The sequence below is a fragment of the Pelodiscus sinensis genome, chromosome 3, assembly GCF_052426305.1.
Source record: "Pelodiscus sinensis isolate ZL-2025 chromosome 3, ASM5242630v1, whole genome shotgun sequence".
NCBI classification, from domain to species: domain Eukaryota; kingdom Metazoa; phylum Chordata; order Testudines; family Trionychidae; genus Pelodiscus; species Pelodiscus sinensis.
The window spans coordinates 160,365,996-160,385,942 of record NC_143054.1 but is presented as its reverse complement, the minus strand read 5'-3'; the positions used below and the strand labels follow the sequence as shown (position 1 = coordinate 160,385,942).

General features: G+C 42.4%; 1 protein-coding gene across 6 annotated transcripts in view; it reads left to right on the top strand.

The window, feature by feature from the left end:
• The window catches only part of CDC42BPA (CDC42 binding protein kinase alpha), a 333,045-nt gene that overhangs the window by 266,979 nt on the left and 46,119 nt on the right, over window positions 1–19,947 (top strand). For 5 of the 6 annotated variants that reach the window (XM_075925322.2, XM_014570971.3, XM_075925320.2 and 2 more), the window contains exons 23-25: window positions 6,131–6,169; window positions 18,150–18,269; window positions 18,998–19,078. In XM_075925322.2, the coding sequence (XP_075781437.2) occupies window positions 6,131–6,169; window positions 18,150–18,269; window positions 18,998–19,078 (240 nt within the window). The remainder of the gene's footprint in view (window positions 1–6,130; window positions 6,170–18,149; window positions 18,270–18,997; window positions 19,079–19,947) is intronic. The other variant, XM_006118059.4, reaches the window with a different exon arrangement.

Sequence of the window (19,947 nt, the reverse complement as noted above, 5' to 3'; positions counted from 1 at the left end):
AGCTAGAGCTGCTCAAAAAATGTAGGGGGATAATTTTCCATCAAAAAAATGCAGTTTTGTCAGAATGTAAATGTTTTTCAGAAACATACAAATTTTGACACAATTTTCAGTGGGCAAAAGTTGAAAAGAATAATTTTGACTGTCTTGTTTCATTTTGATAATGTTGAAATGTTTCATTTTAACTTTATTATTTCAAGTTTTATATGAAAATATAAACCTTAATGTTATGTTTATATTTAATTCAACATTATCTTAACTGAACATCGGGATTCTAAATCAATATTTTTCAAAATTTTTGTCCTGCAGGAAATGTTTTTCTTTCATTCTAATTTGGAATGAAAGCTGATTTCAGAAAGTTGAAATTCACCTTAGAATGAACATAACATTTTCAAGCCATCTCTCTTATTAGACCCTCCAGTTAATTTTTAATGCATCTGATAAACATTTAGATGGTATCATGAGCTTTCTTGGGCACAACCCACTTCAGATGACTAGAGTGGTGGATGTCCAGAACCGAGATTAAATAGGTGAGAAGGGGGAGGGGGAATGGGAGGCAGGACAAAAAAAGGCAGTGGGTATATAAATATCAAAGGAAAAACCAAGCTGGTATGTAACAAGCAAAACTGATAGTATTATAAATACTTAAAGACTGGATAGTAAAGGCATCAGATAAGGACCATTAGTTAGCATTTAAAGAGGAAGGGTACTAACACCAGAATCTACGCAGACAAAGAACCATTGGCACCTTCATTGATTGGTTGGTTGATAATGTCCAAGCCATCTCAATTCAAACGGTGGGGCATGAGAATTAAACTTGTGAATGAATTGTAGTTCCAACTCTTCCCTGTGTATTTGGCTTGTGGAATTGGTCTGTAACAAAACAGCAACTTGGAGATCTCTTAATGAGTGGACAGGCAGATTAACGTGTTCACCACCAGGTTTCTGTATGTTCCCTTTACGGCTATCTGATTTGTGTTATTGATTCTTTTCCATAGGGACTGTCCAGTTTGTCCAATATATATTGCAGTGGGGCATTGCTGGCATTTGATGGCATAGATCACATTACTGGATGTGCCGTTGAATGAGCCTCTGATTTAGTGGCTTATGTGGTCGGCTACAGTGATGAATTCACTTGTATAGATATGAGGGCAGAGTTGGCAGGGATTGATTGCAGGGCTGGGTTCCTGGATGCTTATGATGTAGCTGTGTAGCATGGTTATCAGAAATAATTTGTTTCAGGTTGGGGGGGTTGTCTGTAAGCGAGAATAGGTCTTTCCCCCAAGGCCTCTGAGAGTGTGGGATCACTTTCCAAGATAGGTTGTAGATTGTGGATAATGCATTGGAGGGGTATAAGTTGTGGACTGTAGGTAATGAGAAGTAGAATTCTGTTGTGTTCTTTTTTGGGTCTGTCTTGAAGTAGTTTATGTCTGGGTACTTTTTTGGCTCTGTTGATCAGTTTTTGCACTTCTTCAGGTGGGTATTTCAGTTTTAGGAATGCTCTGTATAGATCCTGTAAGTGTTTGTCTCTGTGGGATTGGAGCAAATCCGGTTGTATCTTAGGGCTTGGCTGTATACAATAGATTGAGAAATGTGTCTGGGATGGAAGCTGGAGGCATGAAGGTAAGTGTAGCGGTCGGTAGGTTTCTGGTATAGGGTGATGGACATTTGTCCATCATTTAATTGTACTGTAGTATCAAGAAAGTGGATTTCCCGTGTGAACTGGTCAAGGCTGAGGTTGATGGTGGGGTGGAAGTTGTTGAAATCCTTGTGAAATTCATTGAGTCTCTTTCCTGTGAGTCTGTATGATGATGTCATCGATGTAGTGTAAGCAGAGTAAGGATTTTAGGGGGTGAGAGCTGAGGAAAGGTTTTTAAAAGTCAGCCATAAAAATGTTGGTACATTGAGGTACCATGCAGGTGCCAATGGCTGTGCCGCTGACTTGAAAACACAAATTGTCTCTGAATCAGAAGTAGTTGTGGGTGAGTACAAAGTTGCAGAGCTCTGTAATCAGGTGTTAATTGCTCTCATTGGGGATGGTGTTTCCAATGGCCTGTAGTCTTTATGTGAAATGTTGGTGTAAAGGGATTCTGTGTCCACAGTGGCCAGGATGATATTTTCAGGTAGGTTACTGATGTTTTGAAGTTTCCTCAGGAAGTCACTGGTGTCACGGAGGTAGCTAGCAGTGCTGGTAGCATAGGGTCTGAGGAGGGAGTCGATATAGCCAGATAATCCTGTTGTAAGTGTGCCAATACTTGAGACGATGGGTCATCCGGGATTTCAAGGTTTGTGTATCTCGTGTAGCAGATAGAAAGCTCCTAGTCGGGGATTGGGGGGATGTTAGTGTAAATTTGTTCCTGAGAAGCATCAGGGAGCTTCATGAGCAGTTGTTTCGGGTTATTTTGGTATTCTTTAGTGGGATCACAAGAGAGAGGCTTGTAGAATCTGGTGTTGGTCAATTGTCCGGGTGCCTCCTGTTCATAATCTGTTCTGTTCATGATAATTATAGCGCCCCCTTTGTCAGCCTCTTTGATTATGAAGTTAGAATTGTTTTTGAGGCTGTGTATAGCATGACTCACGCTATATGTTGTTGTTTGCTGACAATGTCAGCTCAAGCACGTTTGCGGAAGCAGTCGATCTAGAAATCAAAGCTCTCGTTACGACTATTAGTAGGGGTCCACATAGAAACCTTCCTCTTGTGGGATTGGCTGGGGAGAGCAGCAAGGTCAGCGTGTTGTACATCGGTGTGTTGGAAATATTCTTTCAGGCGGAGGTGACAAAAATAGGATTCCAGATCTCCATAGAACTGAATCCTATTCATAGAGGTAGTGGGGCAGAAGGAGAGTCCTCTAGACAGGACAGATTCCTCTGCTGGGCTGATAGAGTGGTTAGGTTGACATTGTTACTGGGTGAGTTGAAAGTATCTGGAATGAGAGATCCTGAGGCATATAGCAGTTTGGATAGTTTGTTGTCCTTTTTCTTCTGAAAGGACATTGAAGTGGTCCTTGAAGGTGGTTTGCTGAATTGTAGTAAAGCCTGGAAAAGATTAAGTGTGTGTGGATGGTTTTTTTATGATAGTTTCTAATGTTGAGAGCTCCTCCTTGATTTTTTTTTCTGTTTGTTGTACAGAATGCTGATAAGGAGATTCCTGAAGTTTTTGTGGGGTTTTTTTGTTTGTTTGTTTTTTTACAAGAGTGTGGCATAATCTCTGGCTGTAGTCCGTGGTGTATGTAGAGTGTAATGGGTTTTTCACCCTCACACCCTTAGATTAAACAGGCAGAATATATATTCATTCATAGTTAGCTTGGTTTCATGCTCCAGGCCTATTAAACAAGTTTTATTTCAGTATAGCAATCAGAATTGTAAAAAGTAAAATAGGAGTCTTAAAAAATACCACTGTAATCAGACATATCCTCCTTCTCCCATTTTGTTCCCCTGACTGACAACAGTAGCTTGGAAGAACAGTGAGAGGTTTTTGTAGCAAGACTTGAAGGGAATCAAATCTAGACTCTGGCAAACCAAGGAGGAGTGTGAATTCTAAAAACCAAAGGCCTTTCACCTGCCACTTTCCCCTACCCAATCAAAGCTGCTAGCTAGAGTTTCTCAGGATATTGCAGTTACTGCAATATCACTTTGGACATGGGGTGTTTGTTCTCTTGAGTAGACATTTCTAACTGCCTTTATCATCTTCTCCCGGCATGCAGCAACTGTATGCTCCCCTTATACTGGTAATAGTTTAGAGACCAAGACATTATGCTAAACTTTACCCTCATTTTATACCCTTTGCAAGCCCACAGAAGGGCATGTAATTTCATGGGTGTGAATCACTTCAGAATTTGACTCGCTAAAAACATGCTTGACAAATTATCTATTTATATACAAAGGCAGAGCTTTGGCTTGCATCTCTGCCATCCAAATAATTTAAATGTTTAGAGCAAACTGTGAATGATTGTAGTTTATTCTAATTATATCAACCAGGAACACTATAATTTTCCTATTTCTATCAGAGAAAAATAAAAATAGATGCCTGGGCTCCAGCTGCCTGTCACTAGTGCCTGCAGATGCTTCAGGGGAAAAAAAGCCATCTCACTGTGCTGCTGATTCACTGTGCCTCCCCTCCCCATATTAAATAGCAACTTGGGCTGTATTTTAAGGGTAATGATAGTGATCATTTTTAGTGGAGCCTACTGTGACCCTGGCAAGCATTTGCCCTGCTTATTGCAACAGGGGGAGGGAGGGGAAGTGTTGTTTTTAAATAATTGTAAATGAAATGTCACTGCCTCCTGACTGACTGACAAGCTAGTGTTTGATTTAGGTCCTATCCTGTTATCGGTCCTTGCCCAAAACACCCTTTGGCTTCAGCTGGACAACCATACATAGAACATTGAATCTGGCCTTGATAAGCCTCCAATGTACGAACCAGATCCACAACTTTCCTAGTTAATTCCTTGATTGCTCTTTGCCACATTCTGAAGGGTAAATCCTGGTTGCACCCATGTATTGTAAATTATAGACTCATAGACTTTAAGGTCAGAAGGGACCATTATGATCATCTAGTCTGACCCCCTGCACAGTACAGGCCACAGAATCTCACCCACCCCTCCTAGAATAATTCTCTCACCTATATCTCCGATATTGAAGCCTTCAAATACTTTGAAGACCCCAAGATGCAGAGATCCTTCAGCTGTGATCTGTACCCCATGCTACAGAGGAAGGCGAAAAACCTACAGGTGTCTCTGCCAATCTACCCTGGAGGAAAATTCCTTCCCGACCCCAAATATGGCGATCAGCTAAACCCTGAGCATGTGGGCAAGACTCACCAGCCAGACACCCAGAAAGTTCTCTATAGTAACTCCTATCATCCCTCCATTGACCTATTTTCCACTGATAATGAATGGTCAATTAGTTACCAAGATCATGTTATCTCATCAAACCATCCCCTTCATAAACCCATCTAGTTTAATCTTGAAACCAGATAGATCTTTTGCCCCCACTACTTCCCTTGGAAGGCCGTTCCAGAACTTCACTCTCCTAATGGTTAGAAACCTTCGTCTAATCTCAAGTCTAAACTTCCTACTAGCCAGCTTATATCCATTTGTTCTTGTGTCCATGTTGGTATTAAGCTTAAATAATTCCTCTCCCTCCCTCTAATATATTTAAAGAGTGCAATCATGTCCCCCCCCCCCCTCAGCCTTCTTTTGGTTAAGGTAAACAAGCCAAGCTCCTTAAGTCTCCTTTCATAAGACAGGTTTTCCATTCCTCGGATCATCCTAGTGGCCCTTGTACCTGTTCCAGTTTGAATTCATCCTTCTTAAACATGGGAGACCAGAACTGCACACAGTATTCCAAATGGGGTCTCACCAATGCCTTGTATAATGGCACTAACACCTCCTTATCTCTACTGGAAATACCTCGCCTAATACATCCCAAGACCGTATTAGCCTTTTTCACAACCATGTCACAATGGCGGCTCATTGTCATCCTATAATCAACCAGGACTCCAAGGTCCTTCTCCTCCTCCGTTACTTCCAACTGATGTGTCCCCAGCTTATAACTAAAATTCTTGTTGTTAATCCCTAAATGCATAACCTTACACTTCTCACTATTAAATATCATCCTATTGCTATCACTCCAATTTACAAGATTATCCTGTATGATATCCCGATCCTTTTCTGAATTGGCAATAGCTCCCAACTTTGTGTCATCTGCAAATTTTATCAGGTTCCTTAGGTTTGGAAGAATTGTAGTGCTTAGTGATATTTTAAACTGAACACATTGAGCCTTCAAGAGAAGAAATTATCCATCTTTTACTGAAGAGAAAGGTATTTATTGTGGAAGTCCTACATGTGTGGCCTAATGTAGTGTACACTGTAAAACGTTGTCTGATGTAAAGTTTTAGGATTTGAAACAACTGTTTCTTACCTATGTTTTTTCATGTTTTTTCCTCGTGTTGTTCTCCCATATGAGTAACATCTCCAAAATATGTACAAAATATTTGTCTTAGGAATGCTTATTTTAAAATATATTTGTATATGTATACAGTTTCCCTGTTAACATAGGGACAAATTTTGAGTTTGTGTGTGTGCCCTTGAGTTAAGTTTTGTAACACATTTTCCTCCTTTCTTTGTTGAAGCACTCTCCTTCCTGTATTCCAGCTAACAAAGGCAGACGTGTAAGATGCTGTCATACTTTGTGTGGCCCTTTATTTTTGCCTGTGGTGTACATGCCTTTGTTTAATGTAGACTGTCCTATGTTGACTATTTATGGCTTGTGTATCTATCTTATGCATGCTTTGTGCTGCTATTGCTGCTGCTGCTGCTGCCGCTGCTGTGCTCTTTGTTGTTTTAAAGCTGTGAGTTCAAAGCTTTAGGAATGCTGGTAATATTTCTGTGACCAGAATGCCATAGTAACTAAAGACGGTGCTTTGGGTTTTATTCTTTTTTTTTTACATAAAAGGGAAAGTCATTAAAGCTCATTGTGAAAATGGCTTAGATAGCAGCACACTGCTTAGAGAGCAAGGATAAGCAGAACTCAAAGCAGAGTATCTTTGCTTCCATTCTATTCTGAAAGTGCTTGCGAGATATTTTACAGGAATTTCCCATAAAAAGCAGACGTTTGGCACTCAAGAAGCATATTTAGGAACTGTCGTGATCCAGATATGTTTTCTTTAAAAAGGTAGAATTTTAAGCGGGTAATTCAAGTACTTTGTAGTAGCCAATAGAAGCAGAAACTCGTGTGTGTGATAATATATGATGTAAATATCTTCAGCCTTAGAGGCATTGATGGATTGATAAACGTTTCTGAAAATCTATATAAATAATGTGATTATATCCATCAAAGTGTTGTCAGAATGCTTGAAGTAGGTACATTACCCAACGAGGAGTAATATGTCTATCCTGGATGCTCAACAGTTGGTGATTATATAAGGCATAGAGTATTGGAAACCGCACCTATATTAATATTAAATTATTCAGCTAATTATTTTTCTCTCTAATAATAATAATAATATGTTCACTGCAGTTCAAAACACAGATTATTATATTTTTCCCAACCCAGTTTACAGTGTACAATATCCAGTATTTAAACATTATGGCTCTGATTCAGAAGTCCCATCTCAATTCAGCATGTACTTTAAGTGGATGGACTTTAGTAATATATTTAAATACTTTGCAGAATTGGGCTTAGTCCTACAACCGTTAAACGTGTAATCCTGTAGTAGTCCACAAGACTGCTTGCATGATTAAGGGCTATACAGTTGGATGATGATCATGCTTTAGATAATCTGGACGTTAGTTAATGGTGCTTTGAGGCTAATTTGAAGAATTTTCATTCAACCAGATTATGGCCTAGAAAGACATTACTAAGAGCTTTGTGTACATTATGTGGCAATATACACTATGCGGGTGTGAATTTTATTTCATAGTAACTGGCCCACGTAAGCACTTTTGGTATTCACTAAAAATTCCTTAGTGTGTGTTAACTTAGTGTTTTAGCACAGGAGAGAATTTTTAGTGTTCACCGGCAGATTGTATGCAGGCCAGTTAGTATGTAATATGTGGGGATGCTTTAAAATTCACACTTTTATTGTGTACATTGCTGCATCATACAGGCAAGTCCTAAATCCATTTTGTTTGGAACTAAACTTTGGAAAAATTGCAACATCCTACAAAGTAGGCCCCGCTTCTACAGTTAACAGCAAAACTTCCACTGACTTTCCAGAGTGCTGGATCAGGCCGTAAGTTATTTTTTCAATTTCAGTAAATGTTTCTTATAATGCCATAAATGACTTTCTAAGTACAACATTTTGTAGATCTTTCAATAAAAGTTTCATAGCTTCCACTATGTTGATGGCAAATGGTTTATCTTTTAAGGATGCACCTTGAAGATGTTCTTCTGTATGTAAATGTTAGGTTGTAAGATAACCTTATCTCTCCAGCAGATATTCTTTTCTGTACATTTTAAAATATTTATAAAACTCCAGACTAGATCGCCAAATTTAACTTGAAAAGGATGGTATTTCTGTCTCTTGCTATTGAAATTTATCCTACAATTAATTGTTGGGGAGGAGGTTGTTCTGTTTGTAAAGTTTGAGTGAGACCCAAGCAATTTTACATTTGGATTTTGCAAAATTTAAAATTCCTATAGCACTGTTGTACATATGACTGGGGATATCATTGCTTAAAGGCATCATTAGTTTCTGATATTAGTAAAGATTTGGAATGATAATTTGCACCTGGTAAATCTGAGCACAAAAAGTTTGCTTACTGCTTATTATTGCCACAATGCTTAAAATATATTTTCTCCTTGTAGCAAATATTGGTAAGTAGGCATTTTTACTTTTCTGTATGGAAAGAGAATGCATGCATCATTACTGGTAGACACCTTTATCAATACGGAGTTTTTTAAGATGATGAACATTCTCTACCACCTGTTATCTAAAACAGTTTGAAGCCTTTGTAAAAATTATAAACCAGAGCACTCCCTCATGCTATTTGAAACAAAAATTTCAGATTACACCTGTTCCTTGTTGTGATTATATTTTTAGATGGAAAGGACCATTTATGCATGTTCAAGAAAGCAGCTTGGAAATAGAACATGTATCCTGAAGGGTTATGTAGTTTGTGATACTCCATCAGTAACAATGGATAAAAGCTTTCACTGGGGTGTTTATAGTTTTCATATTGCTTCTGGGCAGTTAGTTTTTGGATTACCAGGGTGGCCATTCACAGCTGATTATGTAGAAAAGACTGTCCTCTACAATCTACCCCAGTGGTTCTCAAACTGTGGGTCAGGAGCCAATTTTTAATGGAGTTACCAGGGCTGGTGTTAGACTTTGAGGCCTAGGGCCAAAGCTCAAGCCTGAGCCCTGCCACCCGGGGCTGAAGCCCTCAGTGGCAGGGGGTCAGGTTACAGGCCCCTTCTTGGGGCTAAAGCCTGAGGACTTTGGTTTGGTTCTCCCTTGCCTTCTCCCGGGCCCTCCTGGGGTCAAGTAGTAATATTTGTTATCAGAAGGGGGAGTAGGGTTGCCAGGTGTCCAGCATTGACCTGGACAGTCTGGTATTTTCACCTCCTGTCCAGTAAAAAAATTTTAGAAAATACCAGACACCTAAAATGTCCGGTATTTTCTGGTTTTTTTTCCCGGCCAAGAGGCAAAAATACAGGGTGCTTACCTGGTTTTGCAGAGGAGCTGTCTGGCCCGGAGCAGGCAGGCAGCTGGCAGGTTTTTTTTTTGTTTGTTTTTTTTTTGCTTAATAACTCTCGGGGTCCTTTTTTTTTTTTCTCTCAACAACTTTGGTCTCCCCTCCCCTTTTTTTTTCCTCAACAGAATTTTTTCCTTGGTGGTTTTTTTTGGGGGGAGGAGGGGTATTTTTGGTTAAATCATGTGGCAACCCTAAGGGAGAGACAGTGAAGTGTAGTTTGTAAACCCCTTATCTATCCTATTGCAAACATCTTTGGTCTCCCCATTTATTTATAGTCATCTGATTGCTAACAGAGAGAGAGAAGCAGCTACTTAGCCTGCCTGCAGCTTAAAAATATATTTATACAAGAAAGTTCAACTCTGTGGAGACATCTTATTTTTTGGGTGGCTTTGCATATTCTCATGGAAGGGTACTGCACAACCTTGTGGTATGTTGAGAGAGAACCATTTTCTAGCACTGTCAGCTAGAATGCTCCCATGCTTGTCATCTCCTCGGCATCACACTCCCCTGAGAGAAAGGCTGAATGGGGGCATAGAACACCCTCATCACTTTAGAACCTTCCAACTGGATGCCATATGAAGATATGAATCTCTTTGGTTTCTTTAGAGCCAGAGCTGCTTTCTTTTTAGGTAGATAGTCTTAGCTATTTGTTTAAACTGTTAGTGATTTTTTTTTTCAGTTCCGAACTGAAAGTTTCAGAACTGAAGAAGCAGAAAAAAGGTTTTAAAGGTTTTAAAAGGTGCCCTACCTGCCTGTCTTCCAAGCAGCTGACAACCACCTATGATGCCTCAGGTGCTTTGGACAAGGATGTTCACATTCTGGTTGTTTGATCTGATGACCTCGTCTCCTAAGGCTCATCAGGATAAAGAGACTCCCTGCAGCTCCTTCTCTTGGAGTAAGCCCTGAAGGTCAGACCCTGTGGTTCCAAGTAACCCTCCATTCTTCTTTGAGGAGTCCCTGTGGGTGCTCCACTGAAGATGCTGGGCTTGCCCTAGCGCTGCAGATTATCACATGCCTCCGCCTTATAGGTCATGTGGCCGCCACCGCTTACGTGGTACGTCACACCAGGCTCCACTTTCGCAGCCTTCAACACTGGCTCGCCCAAGTGTACAACCATACCAAGCACGAATTGCACAGAACAGTGACTCCTCCACAGTCCATTCTCACATCACTCATATGGTGGATGAACCCCAGAAATCTCCTTACCAGTATACCTTTTCAACAACAGCAACCGTCGTACCACATAACTACCTACGCTTCCCTTCTAGGATGGGGCGCACAGATGGGCACAATGTCAGTACAAGGCCAATGGTCACCTTCAGAGGCACGTCTCCATATAAATCTTCTCGAGTTCCGGGTAATACACAATGCCTGCAAACACTTTCAAGATCAGATCCATGGCACTATGGTGAGGATTCTCACAGACAAAGTAGCTGCTATGTACTACGTGAACCATCAGGGAGGGGCTCGATCACATTCCCTATGCAGAGGGGCAGTCCAGTTCTGGAAGTGGTGCATTCGCCACGCAATAACACCTTCGGCATCTTACCTGGAGCTACAAATGCGACAGCAGATTTCTTCAGCAGACATTTTGCCCAGGAACACGAGTTGGAACTTCATGACGGAGTCCTCTACCTCCTCTTTCACTGCTGGGGTACTCCCGCAATAGATCTGTTCGCAACTCACTACAACAAGAAATGCAGAAAGTATTGTTCCAGAGCAGGTATGGGTCTGGCCTCCCTCGGCGATGCCTTCTTGATCAGCTGGACCAGTCCTCTCCTATATGCTTTTCCACCAACCTGTCTAATTCCCAGAGTCATACAGAAGGCGAAATAGGACAAGACCCAAATCACCTTCATAGTTCCAGCATGGGCACATCAACATTGGTTTCCCTTCCTTCAACACATGTCGCCTCTGCCACCATTCCCCCTCCCAGCCTTCCCAAATCTTCTCAGTCAGAACAAGGGGTTGCTACAACGTCCTCAGCTCCATACGCTGAACCTGACCGCATGGCTCCTCAATTGGCTGAACCCCATGGAAGACCTCTGCTCCTCACAAGTTAAAGATATCCTCGTTCATAGTAGACAACAAACGACTAGGAACTACTTACCTATCAAAATGATGTCGTTTCGTATCTTGGTGCACAACTCATGATGAATGTCTGGAATTGACCCCGATTCCTGTCATCCTCGACTATTTACTCCGCCTAAAACAAACAGGATTGGCACAGTCATCGCTTAGAATTAATCTGGTAGCCATCTCAGTCTTCAGGCAACCTATTGGGGGCACGTCTCTATTTGTACACCCGATTCTTCAAGTTCCTGATGAACTTAAGCCCTCCTTGGGAGCCCACTCTTCTACGCCCCGCTCCCCCCCGGAACGCAGACGTCGTGCTCGAAGCACTGATCACTCCACCGTTTGAACCACTGGCTACGGTGCCACTTTGCTTATTAACGTAGTTTTTCTCCTTGCAATTACTTCGGCTCTCATGGCAATCCCGCCGTATACGATATTTAGCAAGGACAGCGTAATACTGCGTCTCCACCCTAAGTTCATATCCAAAGTATCATCCAGTTTCCACATAAATGAACCAATCGTCCTCCCTTCCTTTCATCCGAAGCCACATAGTTCTCCATGGGAGGCAGTCCTGCATACTCTCGACGTTAGGAGAGCCCTAGTGTTCTATATAGACCGTCCAAGCAGTTTAGGAGAACAGGCAATTTGATAGTTTCCCTAGCTCACAAATCAAAAGGACTACCGTTATCGTCCCAGCGTATCTCCAAGCTCATTATCAGTTGTATAACCGAAGCATATGCCTCAAGACACATTCCTCTCCCGACACAGCCCTGAGCCCATTCTGCGAGGGCAATGGCAGCTTCTATGGCCTTCCTTAAAGGTGTCTCTTTAAAGGACATATGTAGAGCCGGAAACTGGTCCTCCCATGTCACTTTCGTTAAACATTACTCTATACATCAAGGCAGGCTCTCAGATGCCATGGTGGCATCAGCGGTGCTCTCTTCAGCAGACAAATGAGGACTCCGATAATTTTTCCCTCCCTCCTGCTGTTGAGGCACTGCTGTTCAGTCACCTTCAGTGGAGCACCCATAGGGACTCCTCAAAGAAGAAAGTGAAGTTACTCACCCCAGGTGCAGTAACTGTCATTCTTCTACATGGTCCCTGTGGGTGCTCCACTACCCGCCCTCCTTCCCGTTTTGGAGTCTGTTTCTTGTTTATTATATCTTCTAGATTCTGAGGCGGACTCGAGGAACTAGCGGGAGCCAGACCGCACATGCTGCAAGACGCCACTGTGCATGCGCGGTCCTGCCGGGTACTGCTACAGCAAATGATCTCTGTTTCTGTGGCGCCAGGGCAAGCCCAGCACATTCAGTGGAGCACCCATGGGGACCATCTCAAAGAACGACAGTTACTGCAACTGGGGTGAGTAACTTCGTTTTCCAGAGTTAAAAAGCCAGTCACTCAATAAAGGACTGAAGTCACACCCCGACTGGGATAGATCCAATTCCTGAAGCCCTCTTATTTAAAATCTCTGAAGTTTCAAGGGGCCAGACCAAGGATCATATGGTTGAATAACTCTCCAGAAGAGAGACCAAGAAACAGTTGTCTCTCACATCTGACATTTGAAGGCCACTGGTCTGTTCAGGAAAAAAACCTTTTACATCAGTGTGTTGGAATTAAGAGCTGTTCATCTGGCATTCAGATCCTCCATCACTTGCAGGGGAGGATTGTGTAAGTGGTTAGAGGCAAAACATCAGCAAAGAATTACATTAACACAAGCAGGGGAGTGCACATTCTGCTTTTCTGTGTACAAAGATAAGTCCATGGAATTTGTCTTTTTGTCTCAACATTTATTCTGTGGCTCTGCCTCCAGCAGGAGAAAACAGTGTACTTGTGAACCGTCTCAGCTGAGACTACTCTCCAGTGCACAAGTGGTCTCCCTAAAGGATTAGTTGGTTGAAACTATTTTCCAGGCTTGGTTGACCAGACACAGATCTTTTTGCAACCAGACAACAACAAATGTCACCTTTTCTGTTCTGGAGCAGGTTGAGACAGTCAGTTTTTGTCAGATGTCTTCCTTCTACACTGGGAAAGTTTTATTGTCCACTTCTCCTCCTCCCACACTGATCCAGAAGATAGTAAGGATGGTATATCAGGACAAGGCAAGGATGATACTGATTGGCCGAGGTGGGCCATGTAAGCAGTTGTTTACTGATCTCCTTCAACTGTGTGGCGGAGTTTTCATGCTTCTTCATTCTTTCATTGCTATCCCAGAATGACACAGGATCTTTCATCCAGATCCACAGTCTCTTCAACAGATAGTATGAGCTATCTGACTTTGACTCAGTCTGCTCTTGAGCACTCATATTCTCCATCTGTACAGGACATCATGGTTAACTCTAGAAAAAAATCTACAAGAAACTGTTACCATCTATAGTGGTCCAGATTATAGTGGATGAAAATTCTGACTCCTCTATGTTGGCTTTGTGTTCTACCATAGTGCACTTAAAGAATCAGGATTTATCTAACTAATTATAAATAGTTCATTTGGCAGCTATTTCCACTTATCACACCCTAGTTCACTGGTAGGCAGAATGTAGCTTACCAGGTAGCTTCAGAAAAAATACCGGAGACACTTGATTGGGGAGGGGGAGGGAGGGACAGGCCGGGAGGGGAGCGAAGCTGGCCAGGAGGAGAGGGGGATGGGGCAGCAGAGCTGGACGGGAGAGATCAGACGGAGGAGGGTCAGAGGAGCGGGGCTGTCTGGAGGAGATCAAGAGGAGGAGAACCAGCTGGCAGGAAGCAGGACTGGTCGGGGGGAGCGGGGCTGACTGGGGGGGGGAGGGAGAATCAGCCAGCGGGGAGCGGGACTGACCCGGGCATATGCAGATCCCAGGGCGCTGCCTGTCCCATGCACGGTCCTGGTGAAGCACAAGGGTGTCCGGCTATGGCTCCATAACGCGCTTGAACAGCGCTCAAGAGTACGGACAGGGCTTCTCCTCCCCCCCAAGGTGTCACTCCTATGTCAGACGCAACCAGAGGCTCCCAGCAATGATCACGCCCCACCTCCCAGCCACCACCCCCTGCCCCCCCACACACCTTTGCCAGGCTTCCATCAGGCGCCCAGCCAGAAAACCAGGAAATACCGGATATTGCACATATCCAGTATTTTTTGAATTTTTTTAATGGATGGGGGCGCAAAACCAGACTGTCCGGTTGAATACTGGACACCTGGCAACCGTAGCAGACCGTGGACTGCCCAAACAGGATGTTTACTTTTCATCCTCAGGTATGGCCGCCCACAGCTCCCATTGCCCACAGTTTGCCATTCCGACCCAACAGGAACTGCAGGAAGCAGCAGCCAGCAAGTCCCTCTAGCCTGCGATGCTTCCTGCAGTTCCCATTAGACAGGAACTGTGAACCAGAGCCAATAGATGCTCCGAGTGGCCGTACCTGCAGACACAAAGTCAACAACCTGTTTGACGGCCCACCAGTGGCTTACCCTGATGCAGATTGCTCTAGTTGATGGTTCAGTTAAAAGATTTATGAGAGGATTATCAAATGTGAATCCCCCTGCTAGCGGTCCTGTTTCTTCTTGGGATCTTAATTGGATGTTGTCCATGTTAGTGAAAGTGCCTTTCAGGCTCCTAGCTGAGTGCTCTTTGTACCACTTATCTAATGAGAACAGTTTTTGTTATAGCTATAATGATCAGGAGAGTATGTGAATTGAATGCCCTTGTGGCTGATGCATACTTCAGTTGTTTCCCTAAAGACAAGGTGGTTCTCAAATCAGATTCTAGATTTTTAAATGTAGCGGTGTTTGGTTTTCTTATCAGTCAGACAATGCCCGTTTTTTCCCCTAAGCTGCACTGTAATAAAGTAGAACGTGTCAAACATACTTTGGATATCAGAAGGGCCCTCGCCTATTACCGGTAGAGGACTAAAAGTTTTCATAAATCTTTCAGATTGATTGTGATTTATGCCAAAAGCAACGTGAGACATATGGTTTCTTACCAGACTATTTCTCTGTGGATTAAACAAAAGCAGAAGTCCTTGTAATCTACTGCAAATCAAGCGCATTTCAATAAAGCTGTAGCTAGGTTCTTCACCTCTCTTAGGCAGGTGCCAGTTATTGAAATCTGCAAAGCTGCAACCTAGATTTCTAGGAGAAGAATAGGATTTACAGGATTGTGCTTATCTCCATTCAAGTAGACCTTGGTTCCTTCCTCCAGGTTTCTTTCAGCACTGCTTATTAACATATCCCAGAAGTGAGACTATGCAGAGGCACTTGAAGAAGAAATGAAGGTTACTTATTAGTAATCAGAGTTCTTTGACATGGCTCTGCATATTCACACTTGCCACCTCCCTTTCCTCCTTATCAGAGTCTTTGTTTTCTGAGCCTCTGGCTTTGCAATGGAAGCAAGCAAGCGAGTTGGGGAGGGCACTCAGTGACATAGGCTCACCCTAGATGTAGTACAAGAGCACCCTAACGTACATTGCTAGAAGATGGTTCTACTGCAAGGACCATAAGTGGCATAGTATGAATATGCAGTGCCATCTTGAACAACTCTGGTTTGAGGTAAGGAACCTTTATTTTTCACTGAGAACTTGCTTCTGTTCTAGATTTTCCAGTAAATTGGTTAAGGTCCAGTGCTATACAATAGAGAGATGAAGTCTTTTCTCTGTGTAGAATCATGTACAGTAACACTCCAATAGTCCGGCATCCACTTGTCTGGCACTCCTGATAGTCTGGCATCAACTGGAACCTGGAACTGCTCAGGTCAGCCGTTCTCACAGCTGGGCCACTGTGAGCCGCAATACGTGCTCACGGCCCACACCATTCAGCTCATGGTCCCCAACGCACACAGCATCCAGCTTGCACGTGCTAGCAGCTGGCCACTGAGCACAGGCAGCTGCTTCAGGACCCGGACATAAGGCGGGGGGAGAAAGGGGATTGGGTGACAGCAGAGAGGGGAGGTGTTTGGCTCTGGGAAAGGGAAGGGGAGAGGAGGGGGTTAGGTTGCTCATGGCATCCCAGCCAGCTCATTGAAAAGCCGGCTGCTCAGCGCATGTACCCCAGCGCCTGGAGGGAAATGCACAGCTGTACCAGCGGCTCCGGGACCCAAGCATAAGATGGGCAGGGGGATTGGGTTGGGAGTATGCCCCCTTATAGTACCTCCTGGTACTCCGGCATATCCAATAATCCGGCACCACCTAGGTCCCACAGGTGCTGGATTATCGGAAGTCTACTGTACTTAGAAAATATAGGAAGCTCAGTTTAGGGATGTTAAATTGTGTTTAATCAGCTAATCAAGTTGTCGATGGAATTTCCATCAACTACTCAATTAGTTGATATGGGGGCAAACTGAAGAAGTTAGCTCCTGGCCCCTAACCTCCTCTCCGCCCTCTGCCCCCCCGCTTGCTGTCTCTCTGTGATAGAGGCAGCGGGGGTTAGGGGGAAGCGACTAGTTGAGTCACTACTTGACAACCCAATAAGCACATGCTTATTGGGTAGTCAACTAGTTGCTTACATTCCTACCTTAGTTAGAATTGAGAATCAGTAATCTCATACATTATCAAGGCCCTTTTCACTAGCTGTATCTCTACTTAGGATGGCTTTACTTTCCTGCAGTTCAAAGGATATACACCTATGTCCTCATAAAATTGCCATTTCTATAGAAACAATGGCAAAGGAAACTTATCATTTGCTCTGTCTTTTACCCCTCACTGTGAGTAAGAAAAAGTTCAAAAAAGGGCAACAAAAATTATTAGGGATTTGGAATGTATGCCATATGAGAAGAGATGCAATAGACTGGGACTTTTCAGCTTAGAAAAGAGGAGACTAAGGGGGGAGAGGGTTAAGATAGAGGTCTATAAAATCATGACTTGTATGATGAAAGTGCATAAGGAAAAATTATTTACTTGTTCCCATAACATAAGAACTTGGGGTCACCAAATGAAATGAATAGGTAGCAGGTTAAAAGAAACAAAAGGAAGTACTTCTTCATGCAACGCATAGTCAACCTGTGGAACTACTTGTCACAGGATGTTGTGAAGGCCAGGACTTTAACAGGGTTCAAAAAAGAACTAGATAAATTCACAGAGGATAGATCCATCAATGGCTATTAGCCAGGATGGGCAGGGATAGTGTCCCTGGCTTCTGTTTGTCAGAAGCTGGAATGGGTCACAGGGGGTGCATCACTTGATGATTCCCTGTTCTGTTCATTCCCTCTGGGGTATCTGGTATTGGCCACTGTCAGCAGACAGGATACTTTGCTAGATGGACCTTTGTTCTGACCCAGTATGGCCATTCTTATGTTTTTATGAGTATTTAGCAATTTTATAGTAAATTACTTGGCAAGAGATTTTATTTTCATATAATTTAGTAGCATTTGCAGGAGCAAACTGATTGATTGTGTTGTCTTTAGAAAAATTCAATTTTTCTCTTTCAGCTGATTTTCTAATTTTAAACTTTCAGTTCTTCTTTCCATTTAGAACCTTAGTCCTGCCCTCAGATTCCCCATATCTATGCAGTATCGCACTGCTGTTAATGGGATTTCAAATATATAGGGTCCATATGAGCAAACCACATTACAGGACTAGGACCCACAATATCGGTGTTTGAAAATATCCTAATTTGACCTTTGAAAGTGCTGCATAGTCAGCCTCATCAAATACTCATTAAGGACCTGAACCTACAAATGTTAGCAATATGTTTAGCTTTAATAGTCCAGCTGAAGTCTACAAATATTTGCGTGCAAGGAAATTTAATTCTTTTAGTTTTTGTATATCCCTTACAAAAATGTTTAGCATTGTAATTGTATTATTCTTTCATAAGAAGTCTGCTGTTTCCATATTTTAGCTTGAGAAGAACAGTGAAATATTAATAGTGATTCATTTATTTTTTGATTGTTTTCCCCTGCTTTGTTTTGCTAGATTGATTCAGTTGAGAACTTTACATTGTCTAATACTCCTTCACGGGATGAAGATATCAAGTCTCACCTCCATTCAAGATCTAGGTCTCCTTCCACAGCTAGTGACATCGAACCGATTGAGGTACTCTCAGTGCTGATGCTTTGATGTTTTACTTATGAACTAAGAGTTTGTTCTGTTGTGAGTCCTGCAAACAGTTTGTCCTTCTATTGAAGATGAAATTCACTCACATGCCTCATATAAGAAATGTACACCATTTTAAGCCTTTAAACATGAGTTCTCTGCACTGCCCTGAATTTCCACTTTAGAGCAAATTAACTTTTACTCAGGATACAACTGATTGGGCTGGGGAATACACATGGAATGAATTGTAACTTATCTTTAGTTGTGATATATATTTGAAAAGTCTGTGCTAAAAATTACATTATACTGTAGTTTTGTTTAATGACTCATTCTGAATCGCTTTCAAAACCATATTAAGTCAAAATGCTAAATACCTATAACAATGTGGCCTGCATCTCCTTATTATAATGTACATTTTTAAAGGAAAATTTAAAGTTGAAAATTCAAACTGATTCTTTCAGTATAGACCATGCAGTATTAAACCATCTAAATAAATCTTTTCTTTATTAACAGAGCAGACTATTTTCTTGAAATTTTCTGCTGTGAGATTTAAGTTTTATTTTTGCCATTTTTCCCTTATATTAGTTTGTTCCCCACTTTGGTTGCTTTGCAGTTGATTGTTGGCATTTTGGTTTGGTTTGGTTTTTTGGTTTTCTGTTCTGGTCAAACAGCTTTTGATAACGTGCCTTTGATGTCTCACTCCTTTTTTGTGGGGTGGTTGTGTTTAGGTTACAGATCATCCTCCACGCTCAGTTCACACACCAGCCATGAGACCGGCATTTATTGGATCAGGACTCTCTGCACCAAAGGTACACAGTTACACCTTCAAAAAGTTTATACAGAAAGGGAATGCATTTATTCCTAAACACTGGTTTCTGGAAATGTATCAGAATTTTCTTGTCAGAATTGCTTGGGGGTTTTGTGTTCAGTTGAGTCTCCAAAAAAGCAAGGAGTTTAAGGCCCCCAAACTCTGGTTAGGGTTGACTGCCTAATGCAAGAGTACATGCAGTTGATCGTTTGCTCTGCATGTCTGATCACAGCAAAATTGCTAACTTGGGCATTTAAAAAGAACAAATGGAGATTATGGAGCTAGAAGGTAATGGAGGAAAATATTTGCCAGGAAAAATTGAGGGAAAGGTTCTCCCTTTATCTGTTTTGGCACTTCACAGAAGCTTTTAGCTTGTGCTGGAAGTAACAGAGATAAAGATGTGGAGAAAATTCACTATTGGTCAGGAAGGATGCTCCTTACCATTTAACCACTGCTAGGTGGTTGCTGACTGATCAGCTGTGCAGGGGATTCTTAGGTATGCCCCTTCATGCTACAAAACTGAAGTCACTGACCAATGCAGGCCCAGCATAGAAGAACAAGATGGGAATAGAGGAGATATGGATTTGTCTGTGCAGATCCTGGAACCCCAGAATCTTTTGCAAACAACACAGGATGATGCAGTCAGCTCACACTCTGTGTCTGGTTGAGAAAATGAATCCCAGTTCTCCAACCTTCCTGGACTCCACTTGTGCAGATACTGTGCATTTGCCCACTCGCTCACTACGCTGGCTGGGAACTACCCAGCCACACAGCGCAGCCAACCATAGAGACAAACTTTGCCTGCTCCCCCTCTCACAGTTCCTGCTCCCCCTCTCACAGTTACCAAAGAGAGGTGCAGAGGTCTGGCCC